General features: G+C 37.5%; 1 protein-coding gene across 1 annotated transcript; it reads right to left on the bottom strand.

Annotated features, from left to right (window-relative positions):
- Window positions 1-6425: 6425 nt before the first annotated feature.
- LOC140234499 (mRNA export factor-like) lies at window positions 6426-16731 on the bottom strand. Its single transcript, XM_072314540.1, has 10 exons — window positions 16542-16731; window positions 15993-16085; window positions 15345-15431; window positions 14651-14737; window positions 13834-13905; window positions 12993-13100; window positions 12459-12568; window positions 11649-11718; window positions 10174-10368; window positions 6426-9407 (listed from the first exon to the last, which is right to left on the bottom strand). The coding sequence occupies exons 1-10, from the start codon at window positions 16710-16712 to the stop codon at window positions 9315-9317; spliced, it is 1086 nt and encodes a 361-aa protein (XP_072170641.1). The 5' UTR covers window positions 16713-16731; the 3' UTR covers window positions 6426-9314.
- Between the last annotated feature and the right edge of the window lie 547 nt (window positions 16732-17278).

Raw genomic sequence — 17278 nt, forward strand, 5'->3', positions numbered from 1 at the left:
TATTTTTAAAGTACACAATATAATAGCAACCAGGAAACTACACTGACGTGGTAGAGAAAACAAAATCAATCTTGTCTCCCGTCATTTTTGGCATGTATATCAATCATCAGGTGTATTATGAGAAATTTGATAACGTGCAAGTAACCCTGGGACCCTACAAAGGTATTATTGTTTAAGAAAGTCAGTCAAACTACATGTGTAATTGCTGCAATTTACTACAAATATACAGAATTTTCTTCCATATAAATCTCAAGCAAAGTTTCTATCTTCACGGAATATCAAAAATGAATCATGTTTAGCCAGAATTTCTTCACACCTAAAGAGGTAACAGGCCTTGGAAATGTTACCCTGGTATCACCATGTTTAGAGGTCAATTGTATGTGAGTCTCAATGAAAGGAGGGCAACTGTTAATATTAAGTTTGAAAAAACAGCAACAGCAAAAACAAACATACACTGTAAAACAGAATATTTTTGTGGCATGATATATTCGCGAATTGGAGCCAACAGCCTTTTATGCGGCATGAAATTTTTGTGACTTGCCTCTAATATGCAATGCATATAGTGTAGACAAGAACTTTCGCATGCATTTAAATTTCGCGAATCTTGGCTCTCGCGAAATTCGCGAAATTAAAATGCATGCAAACATTCCTCGTTTTACAGTATCACATCCACTCACATTTTAACTCTGTGCTATCTTTGTATGGCTGCCAATTGCTAAAGTCTGGCTTGAACACACAGCTCTAGTGCCTCATAACAAATGACTAGAGAAGAGTTATTATTATCTTGATGAAGGCCAAAAATAGTTTGGTCATAAAAAAATGCATTTGCATATATTGACTGGCATTTAACCAAGAATAGTCCATAATAACATTCAGATGGGAAAAGGTTTCCATAAATTGGTTTACCATGCAATAGAGAAATGTAGACAGGGTCACAAAAGTCAATTTATTCTCACTTTTACAAAAAGGGGGCATTTTAGGAATAATTGCCACCACTTTGGCCTTAAGGCAGGGTGTTTGTCTCTACCACTGTGTCTGCATGAGTGGGTGTGTGTGTGTGGGTGTGTGGGTGTGTGTGTGTGTGTGGGTGTGTGTGTGCACCCTATCAGAAATATTAGCAAATACAAACACATAAAAGCAAGGACTCAAATTTAGTGGACTACATGTTTTCAGTTAAATGCGAGCACAATCTCAATTTGTGTTGAAAATAAGTATCAGAAGTCAACCAAACTGCAACAGGTAGTAGCAACACAAAAAAGAAGAAGTACAATACTGCCACTGATGTACTTGTTTTAAAAAAGAAAAGAAAAAAAGTAAAGTGTATTTCTTATCATTTCCAGCACAGATCATCCATATGTGACTACTTGGATTCTTCAGAAAATGGATTAAATCAATTAGTGCACAAGAGTTAAACCACAACAAAACACATTAGACAGTTACAATTGTCCCCAATTGCCTGAATTATATTGTTTGTGCCTCAACCCAGTGAAGAAACTTGTGTACATTGTATCTTGAACAAAGAACACTACTAATTGTAGCACAAACAACACCAACGCTTGAAAAAGTGATGCAGTTTTTCTTCATCTTTATTCTTATTCTTTATCTAAGAAAGGTAGCACTCATCAGTAACAATACAATTTTATGGTCAAAGCAAAACGGTATTATTCTATCATGTGTTAAATGTGTGACTTTTATTGTGCTTTGCAGTTTGACCACTTCTCGGCTACATACCCCAGCAATTTTGATATTTCTTTGCTGACTAGCCCCAAAATCTGCATGTGCAGGAGTTTAAGTTGCTGCCAGCTGTAAATTATTTGGAATGCACCTGTGCAGAGAGGCTGGTGATACTCCAGCGGTTTACGCCATGAATTGGATCCTACAATGCACTGGCTAATAATATTTCTTTGGGGATTTATGCTAGTGTGACACCAGAGTCCACAAAATTATGATGCAAAAGAATTGATTTTTTACATCAACACTGAGAATTTTTTATTCTCTTACAGGTATCAGTGATTGACTATGAAGCAATCTGGGCACAGTTTCATGAAAGTTGTCAGCCCTGAAAAGTTGTCAGTCTCTGACAATCACCATAGCAGTAACAGTCAGTGACCAGAGCTTCTCAGCCAATCAAAACTATGGATTTTTTTGATACTGAACTTGTCAGGGCTGACAGCTTTCATGAAAAGGTGCCCAGGTCAGTCTCTGACAATCACCATAGTAACAGTCGGTGACCAGAGCTTCTCAGCCAATCAGAACCAAGGATTTTTAATACTGAACTTGTCAGGGCTGACAACTTTCACGAAACGGTGCCCTGGTCGATCTGAAACAGAATACCTGTCGGCCAATTCTAGCCCACAGTGAGAAGTTTTGCAGTGCACACCTCATACATCTTTTTCTACCGTGCTCAATGGGGAAGATGTGTAAAACAAATATCACAGATGGGAGAGCAATCTCGTGGACCTCACAGAAAATTAGCAAGAAAAAAATTACTTTTAGTAAGTTTGGCACCACAAAATTGTTTGAATGTTAGTATTGCTGCCATATCCTTTATCTATGTCTTATTCCAGGAAAATAGCCTTCTTTGATATACATTGAAAGAACAGAAACAGAAAAAACCATCCGAACTTAAAGACAAATTGGAGAAATTGGAGAAGTATATGAAGATGAATCTTCCTTTTTCTTGTATGTATCACATCAAAATACATGTTGTATGACAAATATTGTGTCGGTTACAAATGTCCCTGTCATAAATACTTGCACTTCTAACATAATGGGTAAGATATCCAAGTACAGGTAGTCATACAATGTACATTATCTTGACAATTTAGCAGATCCTGCTTGTTTCATTTCTCTTTTTAAAAAGGTATCATAGCAATAATTGGACAAGCTTTGCTCTACTTACATGACACAACTTGTCAAGCATGCAGCATTTTTTTTTAATAAAGTTTTTATCACTTAACCCATTCCATACTGAATTCTGAAATTCCCATAGACTTAATACACAGGCCACCAAGTTCCCGTACGCAACAGGTTAATGTGTGTATAACAAACCAAAAATATTTACTGATGATTGCGAACCAATTAGAGCAGAAATGACAATGTATTCATATTCGGCACACAAAAGGGTACTCGCACTCTTACCGCGACAGGACACTAAATATGCACAGGTCACGACCTTTGACCCCCGGGACAGTCCGATAGTCATCAAAATGACTCTTGACATTAGCTAAAAGTGTAAGGGAAGGGGAACAAATTTCATAGAAATAAAATATGTTAAGCAAGTCAAACAAAGGATCGAAAAGGAGACATTATCTGGAGGTTAGGAAACATTGTTATTTGAGTTTAATGGGAGTTCTTCACATATTCCAATCCCTAATATATTCTTGTTTTCATAATGTAATTAATGTATCTTAACTCTTTTATTTGTAGTACAAGTTCATGCAGATATGATCTGGCAAATTCTCGCTTTCAGCAGAAAGCAAAATCACGTCAACAAATCAGCAAAAATTATGACTATTATAAAAAGTACAATTTTATTTATGATATGCAGTGTATCACATCCTTTTGAGTTGAGGCAACAAAGAAGAAAATGCTACTTGGTAAATTAAATTCTTTTCTTCCCAAAGCCAACTGGAAGACGTCAAGAAGACATGCTATTCCAATAACAAATGATAAATACTAATATTCTCTCATCATTTTCTCATCATTTTTAATGGAATCTAGACTATTAATGTGGAGTCTGACTTTAAGAACAACAAAATCATTCACCAGTCTTGTTTCAACATACATCTGTATTGAATGCTTCAAATAGAGTATGCTTTATATTATTATTTTTTTTTTTTGGGGGGGGGGGTTAATGTGTAAGTGTGTTTGTGTGTGTGTTTGGGTTTGAGTTGCCTTCATAACACCATCCTTTTACGTCATACTCACAGATGTATTTGATCAATCAATGCTAAAATGTAACTTGCTAGTGTTTATGTGTGCAAGATCTCCCCACATAAATACTCTGCTGCCCATTTGAGGTATCCATTTTCCATTTTGCGACTCTATTTATGTATATTACACATCATTTGCATCTTTCATGTGATCATCATCATACCTATTTTAGTGCTCATTTCACATGATATTTAATGTTCTTAATTGAGGAAGTGGAAAAAGAATTAAACAAATGGAATCAGAATGAAAGTAAAAGAGAGCTATCCAATTTCAGGAGTATTCAAAAGATGACTTGTTGAAGTAAAGTGCAACCACCTCACCATGATCAGCGGAGTAAAAATAATGGAGGGTCGAATATCTTACTAGGAAGTTCTTCCCAAAATACGTAAAAGAGCCTGCAAAGCGATACTTCTCCCCAAGGTCTTGTTATTTTTTGATATTATCATATCCTCCACTCATTTCCTGCCACAATGGTCATTGAGAGCGATGAACCTTCAAATGCGGCTTTCATACTTCCATTCATTGCTGAAGGGTTTTGTTTGGGAAATGCACATTTATTTTACTAATTTCTCCAAGGACAATGCAAGTCAAGTGGCAACAGTTACATATGCCTTGGTAACATCACTGGTTTATAGCAACAAGTGCATTAGCTCTGCAAAACTCTTCTGTTCTATTAAGCACTCTTCTTGTGCCCAAACAAAAAAGTCACGTTATGATATTCAATTTGTGATAAGATCTCAAAGCACTACAATGTAGTTTTCCCATGTAGAGTGCAACATCAATGTTACAGATTTTTGAAATATACTAGGAAAGTTTAAGTGAAGAGTTTGTTCGCAAAAACCGATAAGTCCATTTTTGAAGATTTTAAAGTAAGGTCTCTGTCATAAAGTACAAAATAATGCCTTTTAAATGATGTATTGGTCACTACATATAAAGGCACATTTTTGAAGTTATGGTCAAAAGAAGCAAAAATTTTCTCATTATTCTCTTTATTTTTCTTGACCTTTAATCGCAAATATCTCCAGTTGGCAAATATGGACTCATCGGTTTTTGCAAACAAACTCTTCAAGTCTTTGTGTGTCACATTTATTTCTTGTCCATTGCTTTGTGTGTAAAATTTGTGCACATTTGACCCACTTGCACAGAAAGGGTTTTAAAGAGGCCAGGTCTGGAAAAATGCAAGAATCAGGGGGCACCATTCCATACACCTCTTTTCAACACTTGTCAGCTGCAATCATCGTAGTTACTATGGCAACAGCCATGCATCTACCAATCACATGCCAGCATTTGGGTCATTTCCATGACAACTGCACATTAAACAAACTTACAATTACTAGCACTGCAAAACCCCTTAACCCGTCAAGGACAGACTGATTTTACTACACACAACGCATTTCCCATAGACACTTGTCCGAGTATACTCGGGACTCGTCCTCAACGGGGTTAATGGCAGGGAAGAAACCTGGATTAATCTCTTTTAAAAGAGGGTCTATCTTGACAGTCCCTGCTGGTACTGACTCTGTGAGAGATGAACCCATTTGATGATTATCTTTGCAGAATGCGGCAAATATTGTCAGTTTGAGCTTCAAGCATAGCATACGTTTGTATGAAAACGTATATTGTCAGCTGAGAACCAGAAGGCCGCTATCGCGTTCTAAGATTTGAGAGTAAATAAAAAACAAAACAATGAATTTTCATGAAATCAACTTTATCTCATCAAGAGTGGGTAGATATACATTGTAAGCATTGTTCCAAACAAAGTGTAAAATAGCATCCTTGTGGATCTAATTTTTAACATTGCCCTGAAAATGAAAATAATTTAAAAATGACACCATATTGTATAAGATATTCAGCTCTACAACATAATATCAATAACTCACTGCACCCCTCCCCCTCCCCCCAAAAAAAGTGATAAACGCCTTCAGTTCTCAGCCTACGATATGTGAACAGTTGAAAACTGTTATGTAATATCATCAATTACAAAGTCTTACTCTGCGGAAATCTCCTTAAAGTAACAACTAATGATTCTGCCAGGATATATCAACTAAGTGTATATGTAGTACTTCACTGTCACGGGGAAACTGACAAAAAACAGGGAAGAAAATTCAGAAGACGACTTGACTCAAATAATCACCGGACTGTTTCCTCTATAGAGTCATTTGTCATGGCTGGACAAGGAATAGTGAATACAACAACTATTGAAGCCCACTGCCCTTGACCCTCACTGTGCTTCCTTCCCTCACTGGCACACAATGACTGGAGTGCTTTCTTTGCTAAACTGGCATGTAGGTGTCTGGAAACTAATTATCAATGAATAGAGATTACCTAATCCCCCTTAAATCCCTATTGTGTTGCCATGGCCTTCCTGTTCTTCTTCTTCTTCTTCTTCTTCTTCTAATCTTCTTCTGGTTAAGTCTGCCTCCTTCAATATGCTGAAAATTTTTGCAGACTGTTGGATTGAGGCACAGTGCTATGTAATCCTGGGCTGGCTTGCTCCCTTTACAACTAGTCTATGTCAAGTTTGGATGGATCATTGAATGCTGATTAAAAAGCTTGGCAAGTTTAATAGGCTATGAGTCTGGGTACACAAAGGGTTCATACACACAGCTCTGTCAGTTCTCCCATGTATCTTATAGGTAACAAGATGGATGACAAAACTAACCTACTGCAAAAGTGGAAATTTTCGCGGTGTTGAAATTTTCGCGCATTTCGCCCAACCAGAAACTAGTGCGAAAATAAAAGCATGCGAATATTTTTGCTTGCCATATGTTCCTGTTCTTACTGTCTTGATTCCATGGAATTAAAAATACACAAAACTCTTCTTACCAGGTCAAGCGCGAAAAATTAGTAGCGTGAAAATATCCACTTTTACAGTTATACTTATGCGACAACTACTGACAGGCAGACAGACAAACAGATAGACAGAGGGAATATGGACATGTACAATGCCTCGCTGGTTACACCTGCCAACCTCAGCTGGTTTATAGTAATGAAGGATAGCTCTATGGTTTGCATAGACATGACTATCGAGTGAATGTGATATTAACACCGCACCTTGGAAGATACATGTATCTCAATTAAATGCAATACATTATAAGACTGGATTGAATCTTTACCAGAAATACATGTAGGCCTACTGCTTAATTTGCTCTGCAAATGACAACATATATCTTTGGTTTTTGTTTGTCTGCATTTATTCTGCCTCTCCATTGAAAACAAAATAGAATCACATTTTGTAAAGATTTGCAAAAAACTGTGACATTATTAAATCATCAGGAAGCAAAAGGAAAATTAAAATCTCTCAACTACAACATAATTATTTATGAAACAATAGGGTTTTAGAAACCATATTTGTGGTCACAAAGTCCCATTATTAAGCAATTATGGAAAACCCTTTGGTTTTATATATATTTTCTATATCCCTTTGGGAAATGTCACAAAATTTTGCATGGTTGCAGGGCAGTGTCTCCCAACATTGTGTATGAAATTTCATAGTAATACACCGGAGAGTTTTTCTAAAAGACATGAAAAACTAACCCCACTTCACTCCAGAATATGCTCCCCATTTGTACCGAGAACATAATGGAATTCTTTGGGGGGTCTGAATAAATTCACTTTGGTACCAGAATTGTTTTCCTCTCCATTGCAAAGAAGTTTCCAGTCTTGTTAGTATTCTGGGGAAAGGTCTTGTACCCCTACAGTATTCCAGCTTATGAAAGGAATCTAATTCTCAGGGTTGCAAAAGGGACGTATGTACAAACTTAAAAGGAAAAGAGACAAAAGTTAAAATGACTGCTAATTGTACCAACAACAACCACAACAAATTTGATTGTCACTGCAGCACTCAAGAGTATTGTGATGCAATCTATGAAGTCAGGATGTGCTTTGCTATGAGTTTCTATCACATGATAACAATTTTGTTGAAATATGGAGGACATTGCAAAAGACGGTCATAATTAGTGTCTCTTTACGAGTTTCGAGGAAGTTTTAACTTTGCTCATAACAGACCTTTGACTTAACCCCTTGAATGCTTCAAGTGCCGTTTGGCACAGAAAACCCCGTAGCTTTGTACACACTGTCCAAAGTCCTTGAACCAGTAAGGGTTAAAGAGGACTTTATCCATCACATAACTTTGTAACACGTGAAATGCTGTTAGGCACACATGAGCGGAAGATATTTCAGAGCCACATGTAAGCTGCAACTTCACAAAGAAATCTGCCTTCAAGTGTCATTGCAATGACACAGAATGAGTAATTCATTATCATAACCCTTTAATAATTAAAGCCCTACAACTGCAAACTACAAATGCAGTCTACATGTAGTTGTCCATAGCGTGTGTTACGTGAGAAAAGCGGACCAGCGGTGCCCAATGGGATAGAGGGACCACAAAGCTTCGTGTGCAGGTTTATGGCAAGACAATTATCTTGTTGGTAGGACCACCACTTGATGGTGAAACAACACTTAAAACCCTGCAGCTTTCACTGAACTGAGCACAAAGATAGAGAAAGAGAGAGAGAAAAGATCAACACTGACACACTCAGTTGGAACACAATATTCTTCCTACTTCCTCTCGATTACAGTCATCTTTAATAACCCATTGAGGACAAGCTGATTTACATAACACACACGCTTCCCTTAGACACCTGCCCGAGTATACCTGGGACTCGTCTTAAATGGTATTAAAGATCTACAGTTAGGCCAACCACATGTGCAGGAGTTGAAGAAGCACACACGGCAGCGACAGATTTTTGTCTGTCAGCTATACACAGTCCCCTCTGACACCTGTTTTTTACCTCAGCAGCAGAGAATGCGCCCTCTCTTGCTCAAACACAGAACAGTGCAAACATTTTGCAACAGAATCCAACTACAGCAGACAAAGGCATACGATAGCAGGATGTGTAACATCATACATTAAGACAAAAATTAGAGTCTGCATTCAGACTAGGACATTAATAACACAATCCTTTTCTGAATAAAAAACAGGAAGAAAAAATATATTTTGAAATGTATGAGTAACCAAAGAAAGCTTTACTATAGATACATGTCAAATGCGTCTTGCATCCAACACATTATTATCAAATACACCAGCCTGTGGTTCATATGTATGTCACCTAGGCATAAACCTACAATTTCTTCTTACATAATGGACTCTCTCTGTGGCGTGCCATGAAATAATCAAACTGAAAAATGCTCGTGGAGTTCTGAATTGAGCATAACGAGTGCAACTTGCTTCTCAAATATATAAACTGTAGGAACCCTCCTCCTCCTCCTGAAGTTATGAAACTTAGAATAAACTTAGCATTCATATACTCTCATGTAAGTTTCATTATGTTTTGGGGGCTTTGTTTTTTGTTTTGCTTTGTGCTAGGGCAGTCATTTCACCTCCTTCTGTTCCTCGGGCGGAGCTCCTCGCCGGCGTTGCCACGGAGAAAGATGTAGTTTTTCTTCTGGGGGTTGTAGAATTCATGTCCCTTGTAGGAAGAAGAAATGGATTGACACAGTCATATTTTTATACTCTTACTCTTGTAATAAATACACCATAAGCATAATGCAAGGCTTCCAGCCTGTACAGAACAAAGACACACTAATATACAGTTTGCATGAATAAAAAATAAGCAAACAAACATGAAGGAAAAAGTCATATCATGGTACAAAAGTAGTGCTATATTTCACATAACATGCCAGCAATTTCAAATTTTAGGGAAAAAATATAACTGGAACATATAAAAAAACATATTTTTGTATCTTTTCTGATTAAAACAAAGAATACTGAGCGGATAACTTTTGCAAACTTTGTGGCAAGCTACTATGGCATAAGAACTCAGCATGTTGTCGTAAGTCATGCAGAAACTTGAACACTCTGTACAAAATATCCACAAACACATAATCATCACCAAGCACGTACGTGAATTTTATTTCAAATTAAGTTCATATATGATTTGTAAAATGAACAACTTTAGCTTTTGAGCTGCATGTTCTTGTTTTATTGTGAATAAACCTATATTGAATTAAACTGAATTGAATTGTTACCAATCAATGATCGTCGTCATCAACACTCATCATCACAATCACCATCATCATCACATCACCATCTTATCCTCTATCATCATTATGACCATCAATCACCGCCATCATCATCATCACCATCATCTTTGCTATCATCAACTATCATCAATTTCACGATCATCACACCACCATCTCCATCACTCGTGTCATCATCATCATCATCCTTTGTACCTTGGACCAATCGTAGCTGACGGCGTAGGCAAAGATTTGACCCTTGGCATCAAAAGTGCAGCACGTGATTGGTTGCTCCATCTGTTCCGAAGTCTTGAGCTTGGTGCGAGCATCCTTGTCCCAGAAGCTGAACTTGCCGTCTGATCCCGCAGTCGCGAGTGTGCCATACTCAGGGTGGAATGCTATGGAGTTGACCTGTCGAAATACAGTGTGGGTGGGGATAAACATTCAAATTCACCAAGTATCAACACTGCACAGTGTGACAAGTTTGGATGCATTAGTGGCTATTATTTTAGGTCTTGCGATCATTTGAATGTGTGGCTTATTGATGAGGAGTGATATCTTATTCTCTTGACCACCAGTGCATAATAATCTGGTCTTATCTAGTGAAGAAAATATTCTTTATATATTGCACACCCTAGTTACTGTGAAACACAAAATATTAAGGCTTACTCAAACTCTTGACAAAAGATTTTTTTCATTTCAAATTCACTGACATTTATTGACAAGGTGCTTCTACATATCAATTACAGAAGTTCCATCCCAGCAAATGATCTGCCAATCACAATTTTGTATTTCAAAAGCCAATGGCCCAGTGATCACTTCTTCTTTTTCTTTTTTTTTGTAGTTACTGACCACTGTCATTTCTGTCAAACAATGTCTACCAATGACAAAAAAAGAACATTAGATAGTTTCAAAATCAAAGTACAATTCTCATCTAGAGAAGGCGGCACAGAAATTCAGAACTTTTATACCATATCATGGGGTGTTCCACTGAGAAATGGAATGAAATGAAATTAATTTTGTTGGCAAAACAATGTAAGGACCAATATGCTTGCCCCTTTTCAATGCTTGTCGGTCATGTACATGTACTTCGAAAAAGAACGTATCTACATGCAATACATACTGTACATCGTTTTGTCATCCACATTTATGCAGTAATAGGAGGCTGTGTGGTCACACACGGCTACACGTACCATGACGCACAATAACACTGTGAGACATGTACTTGTACATACACCATTGATCGAGACTTGCATTGTTTTGCAGTAGCAATACAACGTAGCTTGTTAAAGTTGATGCTGTAAAATGGCATATGCTTCCTTCTATGCAAATTGTTAAAAAGGGGGGGGGGGGGGGTCTGGTGAAATCACTTTGCATTCAATATATTACAGAATTATACTGTAGGTCTTTTGAGGGTATATGCAATATCAAACAAAACCACGAAAAGAGCTGTACATTTGCAGAACTTTACACTCACTTTACTGGGAAAGAGGTTGCATGTAGATATATTGTTTTGCTAACTCACGGCCGACTTCCCTCCTAATCAAAGGAACTGGAAGCTGCCGCAACCATCTACAAATTTTGTACAGCAGAAGCTCACCTGTTGAACTGTCTTAAATCCATTTCATGACACTAAAATACTTGAACTCATGGTACTAACACGTAGCTGCAGAGCTGGCATTGACACTTACTGCATAGATGTCTTGGCTGTTGTATGACGTCCCATTTGAGCGATGGCATTTGAACGTGAAGTTATCCTTACTGGAAGGTGCAGCAATTGCGATGAAACAAAAACATACACAAAGAAACAGAATCATCAGGTGCTGTTTGATGTTATGGTTCAGTACCTTTTGCTTTACATGGAGTAAAGATATTTTTATAACATAGTGTGAAAACTTGTAATCTGACAGTGAGGGAGGTTTTTCTGTAATTGTGATCAACATTTGATGGAGGTTCATTTGATGCGGTTGAATAGCCACATTGATCTGACAGCCAATAAGACTGATTCACATATTTGTATCAAAGAATCATCCAACAGCAATGATGTAGAAGTCAGTTTAAAATACTAGAAATTCTACTCACTGGTGTCCTTTAATGAACAAAGATCATACATCTCTTTAATGATAATATTCATACTACCCTCTTCATTAGTTTCTAGCATCCAACAATGTAAGAGATACCTGTGTAACTACATTTTAGTTTCCCTACCATGCATATACTGTACTGATACTCTCAATCTTGCCTTACACACTTGATATGCTTGCAGCTTTCTGTTCCCATTGAAAAACAAAAACAAAAACAAAAAACAAATATGCATTTGTATCTAACAAAAAAAGATATATGAACACACGCAAAACAAATGTCAATGACAGCATCATTATAGAAAATAAGAACACCAAAATCATCACAACATGTTATCAAAGAGAAGATTAAATTGAAAGAGAGTGCCACAAGACAAAGACATGTCATCTCTTCTCTACTCCCAGGTTACTACTACTCACGGATTGGCCGCCTGCACGAACTGGATTGCACACCGACCCTCGATACTGCCAAGCGCAAACCCTGTTGGCATGTTCTTCTTGATATCCTTAAAGATTGCCACACATCGCAGCTGACAAAAAGAAAAAGATGCGATAATGTGTGAGAACAAGCCAAATTACGTAAATGCATTCATATGCAGCATTTCAGTGATCATTTCAATATTACATTTGCAAATAAATTGTGAGTAGACTGATGTTTGTGAAAATAACAACCCACCAAAGTCATTGCCTCTTTTGAGACGAATGCATTTCATATCTTCTCTGAGGGATATCACTAATTTTGCTTCTTTTTAAGAATAATCCTTTCATCTCATTCTGTTGCTATGATTCTTGATCACTAATCTGACTACTTGCAAAATAGATGCACAAAATATCATGCTTGCAAAATAAATGTCAATATTCAATGCTGTACTTCAGTTTTTCCAGCATTTAGTTGGCTGAGTATCAAACAAATCTATCTATCTATCTATCTATCTATCTATCTATCTATCATACCTGGTACTTCAGCGGTGAATCTATCCTCTTGAACTCTGATGGCTGGTTCTCAAGCTGGTAGATGATGACATTCTTGTCTGCTGTTCCCACAACTGCCATGGGGTACATCTAGCCACAAAAGACCAAAGATGCCTATTACAGTACCACCATATCATGGTCAATTAAACTTCATTATACACTGACCTTCTTATCACAAGAAGCTACAACAGGTATGGAGCAACATGAAGTTCGTTTAGCTCCAACTGTTTTTTTATAATACCTGTAGAGTGTACTCATGAGCAACTAATTTGCTTCAAAATTACATTGATTTAGTATAGTCACGAGTAGTTTGTCTGTTGAGAATGATAAGGGCGTTACATTGCCACTAAAGCCATAGTGTTTGTGGCACCTTAAGGCCCTACTCATTCTCAACCGACAAATTTATGTGCTTCAAAAATATCGAAATGCAGAACAGTTTTGTTGGTATTATTTCTGGATCTGGAAAAGATAACGATATAAAGACAAAGAGATAAAGATAACAAAAGATTGAGTTGAAATTTACTTGGAATAGTTGTGGTCTTGGGGCCGTGCCACTGGGCCATGTCCCCGGGCCCCAGTGGGATGCAAGTATTGGGCGAAGTAGCACAAGCATCGTTTATGAACAACATTGGATCGATATACGGTATGATGTATAATGTATCTACAAAGTAATTTTTAACACACCTCTCTGGCTCAATACCAACACTGAGGGTGTAGAACCAGTTTCTGCAGGGTAGCATCACAACAGACAGATATTGGCCAAATATTGGTAGTCTAAGAGAAAGAAGATCATCAGCAGGTCTTAGGCTGACCAGTATCTTACCACGTCTGCACAGTAGCACCTCTCTGGCAGCTGAATACTGAGGATTGGATTTGGCGTTCTTGTGTCCCAGAACTGACAATTACAGATTAAAACACATAAATAGTGTAACTACACTATTAAAGAGAGGCAAACACAGTTCCGGTTCACTGTTGCTATCATGACAGGTGTTATTTTCTCATAACCCAGTAAATCCAATGTAGGTTGATGCGACATTGTCTTGTATGGGTATACATTAAAATATTTCCTTTCAGTTCGGCAGAATTGTTAGTTTCAGTATAAGACTGAAAGTATGAAAAGTATGTAAAGTATAAAATCATTACGACAAATCAACAACATTCATATCAAAATATATACAATGATACATATTATGTTCTAACCAATTAGTAATTGAACTACCCCAAACTGCCTGTCTTATTACACCCTAAAATGCCCAAAACCACTTGTCCACTTTTTTTTTTTTAGTTTTATCCTTTACAATTTTATTGTTTTTTATATAGAATATATAATTACGTATTCTAAAAGAGGTCAAAAGTCAACAAAAATATGTCAGAATTACTTCTGTGACACACAAGTTTCTCGGCGGAGTCTTAATAGGCCTTAAAATAATCATAATTTACAGTAGCCAAAAATAAACATGTGAGCTATTATGCATAATTTAGAAAGTTGTCAAAATGAGAGTAATATTGCTGTACCTTCTAGGGAACAATAGGTCATTATGTACAGAATCTTGCTGCTAAATGGTTAATGTGACCATGATGATGATAATGCCATTTAAACATTGAAGAAAACCTATGATGACTAAGAGGTCATCATGTACCTTGATTGTCTTGTCCCAGCTACCAGTCATGACACAGGAGTAGTTTGGTGCTTTCACCCAGCGTACAGTCTTGATCGGACCCTCGTGCTGCGTAAGAAACCAAACACAAGCAAACCGGCAACATATAATTTTGTAATGACTTTAGGACTCTCTTTTATCTTAGTCCACATTTTACCCTGGCACACATTGCATCATGAATATTCAGAATGGGCTTTTTTCTTCTTTGTATCACTCATGTTGGAATATCCAAACATCCTGACAAATTGATTAAAATCATGACTGTGGATAATCTCAACAGGAGATTATTCGATGACATTTGACCCCTGATTTGAAAATTTCAACAGCCTGAACAAGTTTGCTTTGCATTTCTTGCTTACTGGTTCTCTAAATTAGAGACGCTTCATGTTAAAATCCAATGCATCACTTGGAGTGAAGAGGTGGTGTACACAGTGTAGTTGTATTTGATGCATAAAGTCTGACCCTTCGATTCACATCACATCTAGGCCACCATTTCATAAAAAAAGTTGATATGATATCAACTCTAGCTGGAATGACAATTGTCATGGTAATGACAAGAATCCAGCTTCCTGATTGGCTGTTGCTATGGGAAGTTGCCATTCCAGCAAGAGTTGCTATCCTCACATTTTCTTTAAAATACTGAGTAGGACCCTGCAGGTCTTATATTCAGACTCACCTGTGCTATTTGAATGGCCTGGTTACTGTTGAGGTCCCACATCTTTGCCGTGTTGTCGCAGGATGCTGTAAAGACCTTGGTGCCATCCTGCAAACATCCAACAATATTTTGAAAACAAGGTATTAACCTTAAGTTTTACTGGACTATGAACCTCGTTCAATAATAGAAGATGATCACCATCATCATCACTGTCATCATCATTGTTATTACTGAAGTCAGCATGCTGAATCATCCAGGCACAAGAGTGCCAAGACAACTATCATCACCACCATCATTCATCACTCATTCAACCATTCACCATTCATCATTCATTCATTCTTATAGTCATTCATTCATTTATTCATGCATTCAATCATTCATTCATTTTCATATTGATTCATCCATACATTCAATTATTCTTTCATTTTTACATTCATTCAGTCAGGCATTCAGTTAGGCCTATTCATTCCATATTCATTCATTCATTCATGCATTCATCATTCATTCATTCATTCATGCATTCATGCATTCAATCATTAATTTTCATATTCATTCATCCATTCATCATCCATTCATGCATTCAATTATTCATTCATTTATTCACACATTCTTTAATTCATGCCAATGCAATCACGATGAACATGGCACTCCTCAGGTGCCTCTACTCACATCATGCCAGTCAACGTCCATGATGGGCCCCCTGTGGGTCTGCTGGGCCTTGGGAATCGTTTGGCCCGAACTCTGTATCTCCCAGCAACGAACCTACAGGGCAAAGTCAGTGGGCAGTATTAAAAAGATGGCACAAGTACTCTCATGCCTACTGACACCTCCATTGCATGTTCCTCATGGGTGGACTACCATTTTGTTACCTTATAGTCAGGAATAACATATGAAAGATAGTCAAATTTTATGGAGAATTATAAGCCAAATATCCTTCAGATAGCTAGCAAGCTACAGCTATTTTATATTGCTGTTTTCATTTTGCTTTTGTTTTGTTTTGTTTTACAGAGTGCATGAAAAAGCAAAGACTTATAGATATACATCAAAACAGAACTAAAACTGGACTAAGTTCAGGCAGGCAGCAGGAGGTCTGATCAATATTCCAACCAAAGCCCCCCCACCCCCACACCAAGGGACAAGAAACATTCAAAAATATTGACTCGCATTGCTTTATGAGAAGAAAACTACAAATATTCAACACTCAGCATGTTCTCTCACATTGTTATCCCATGACCCAGCTATCAGAAAAGTGGTGGGAATGGAGGCAGGACTGAATCGCAAGGAACTGATGCTGTCATCTGGTGGCGACGTCACCTCGACGTCCTTCATCGGGTTGTTTGATGTTGAACTGCCCTGGTTGAAGCCAAATGTGCCCGATGAACCAAACATGGCGAATTTTGGACTCGAGTGTTTCTTTGATCAAGTAGATCCTCCTACAGTCAAAGATGCAAAGGCAAAGAAGAAATTACAGGAAAATACAATGCTCAGACAAATGGTTGGGTTGATGAAAAACTATCATGTCTTGTGCATTCATCACCATCCAGTCACTCAAACATGCATGAAAATTCTTCCACACAGACAGGCACAATTACAAGCAACTTGTGTAACAACTCACACAATCTTTATCTAAATGAATTCTAGACCTCCACTTGCAGATGTAGACCAACCTCTACTACTAGTGAGTACAAACTCTACAATGTAGGTTCCGATGCCAGACTATTCAATAGCACGTAGACTAGATTTTTGCAGATGTTGTCTTTAAAATCACCAAACAGATGCACACTACCAGGCACAACAGCTTTTGTTTTATTTTATGCTATTCTAATTGCAAATTTTACTAGTGCTCAGTAAGACAAGTGGCAAACAGACTGTCTAGGAATACTTGTGAAATAGGCTCCACCACTGCTAACCCTTGGGCCCTCCGTTTATACTGTGGGAGCACCCTGAGTCAAAAG

This window comes from Diadema setosum, chromosome 10 (genome assembly GCF_964275005.1).
Source record: "Diadema setosum chromosome 10, eeDiaSeto1, whole genome shotgun sequence".
NCBI lineage: Eukaryota > Metazoa > Echinodermata > Echinoidea > Diadematoida > Diadematidae > Diadema > Diadema setosum.

Bases quoted from the DNA above. Each gene is read 5' to 3' on its own strand.
- LOC140234499 (XM_072314540.1), bottom strand. From the start codon at position 16,712: ATGTTTGGTTCATCGGGCACATTTGGCTTCAACCAGGGCAGTTCAACA. The intron at 13,101-13,833 runs GTAAGATACTGG...TTTTGTGGCTAG, and splicing joins GGTGCTACTGTGCAGACGTG to ATGTACCCCATGGCAGTTGT. The intron at 10,369-11,648 runs GTAAGTGTCAAT...GTATTTCGACAG, and splicing joins ACAGCCAAGACATCTATGCA to GTCAACTCCATAGCATTCCA.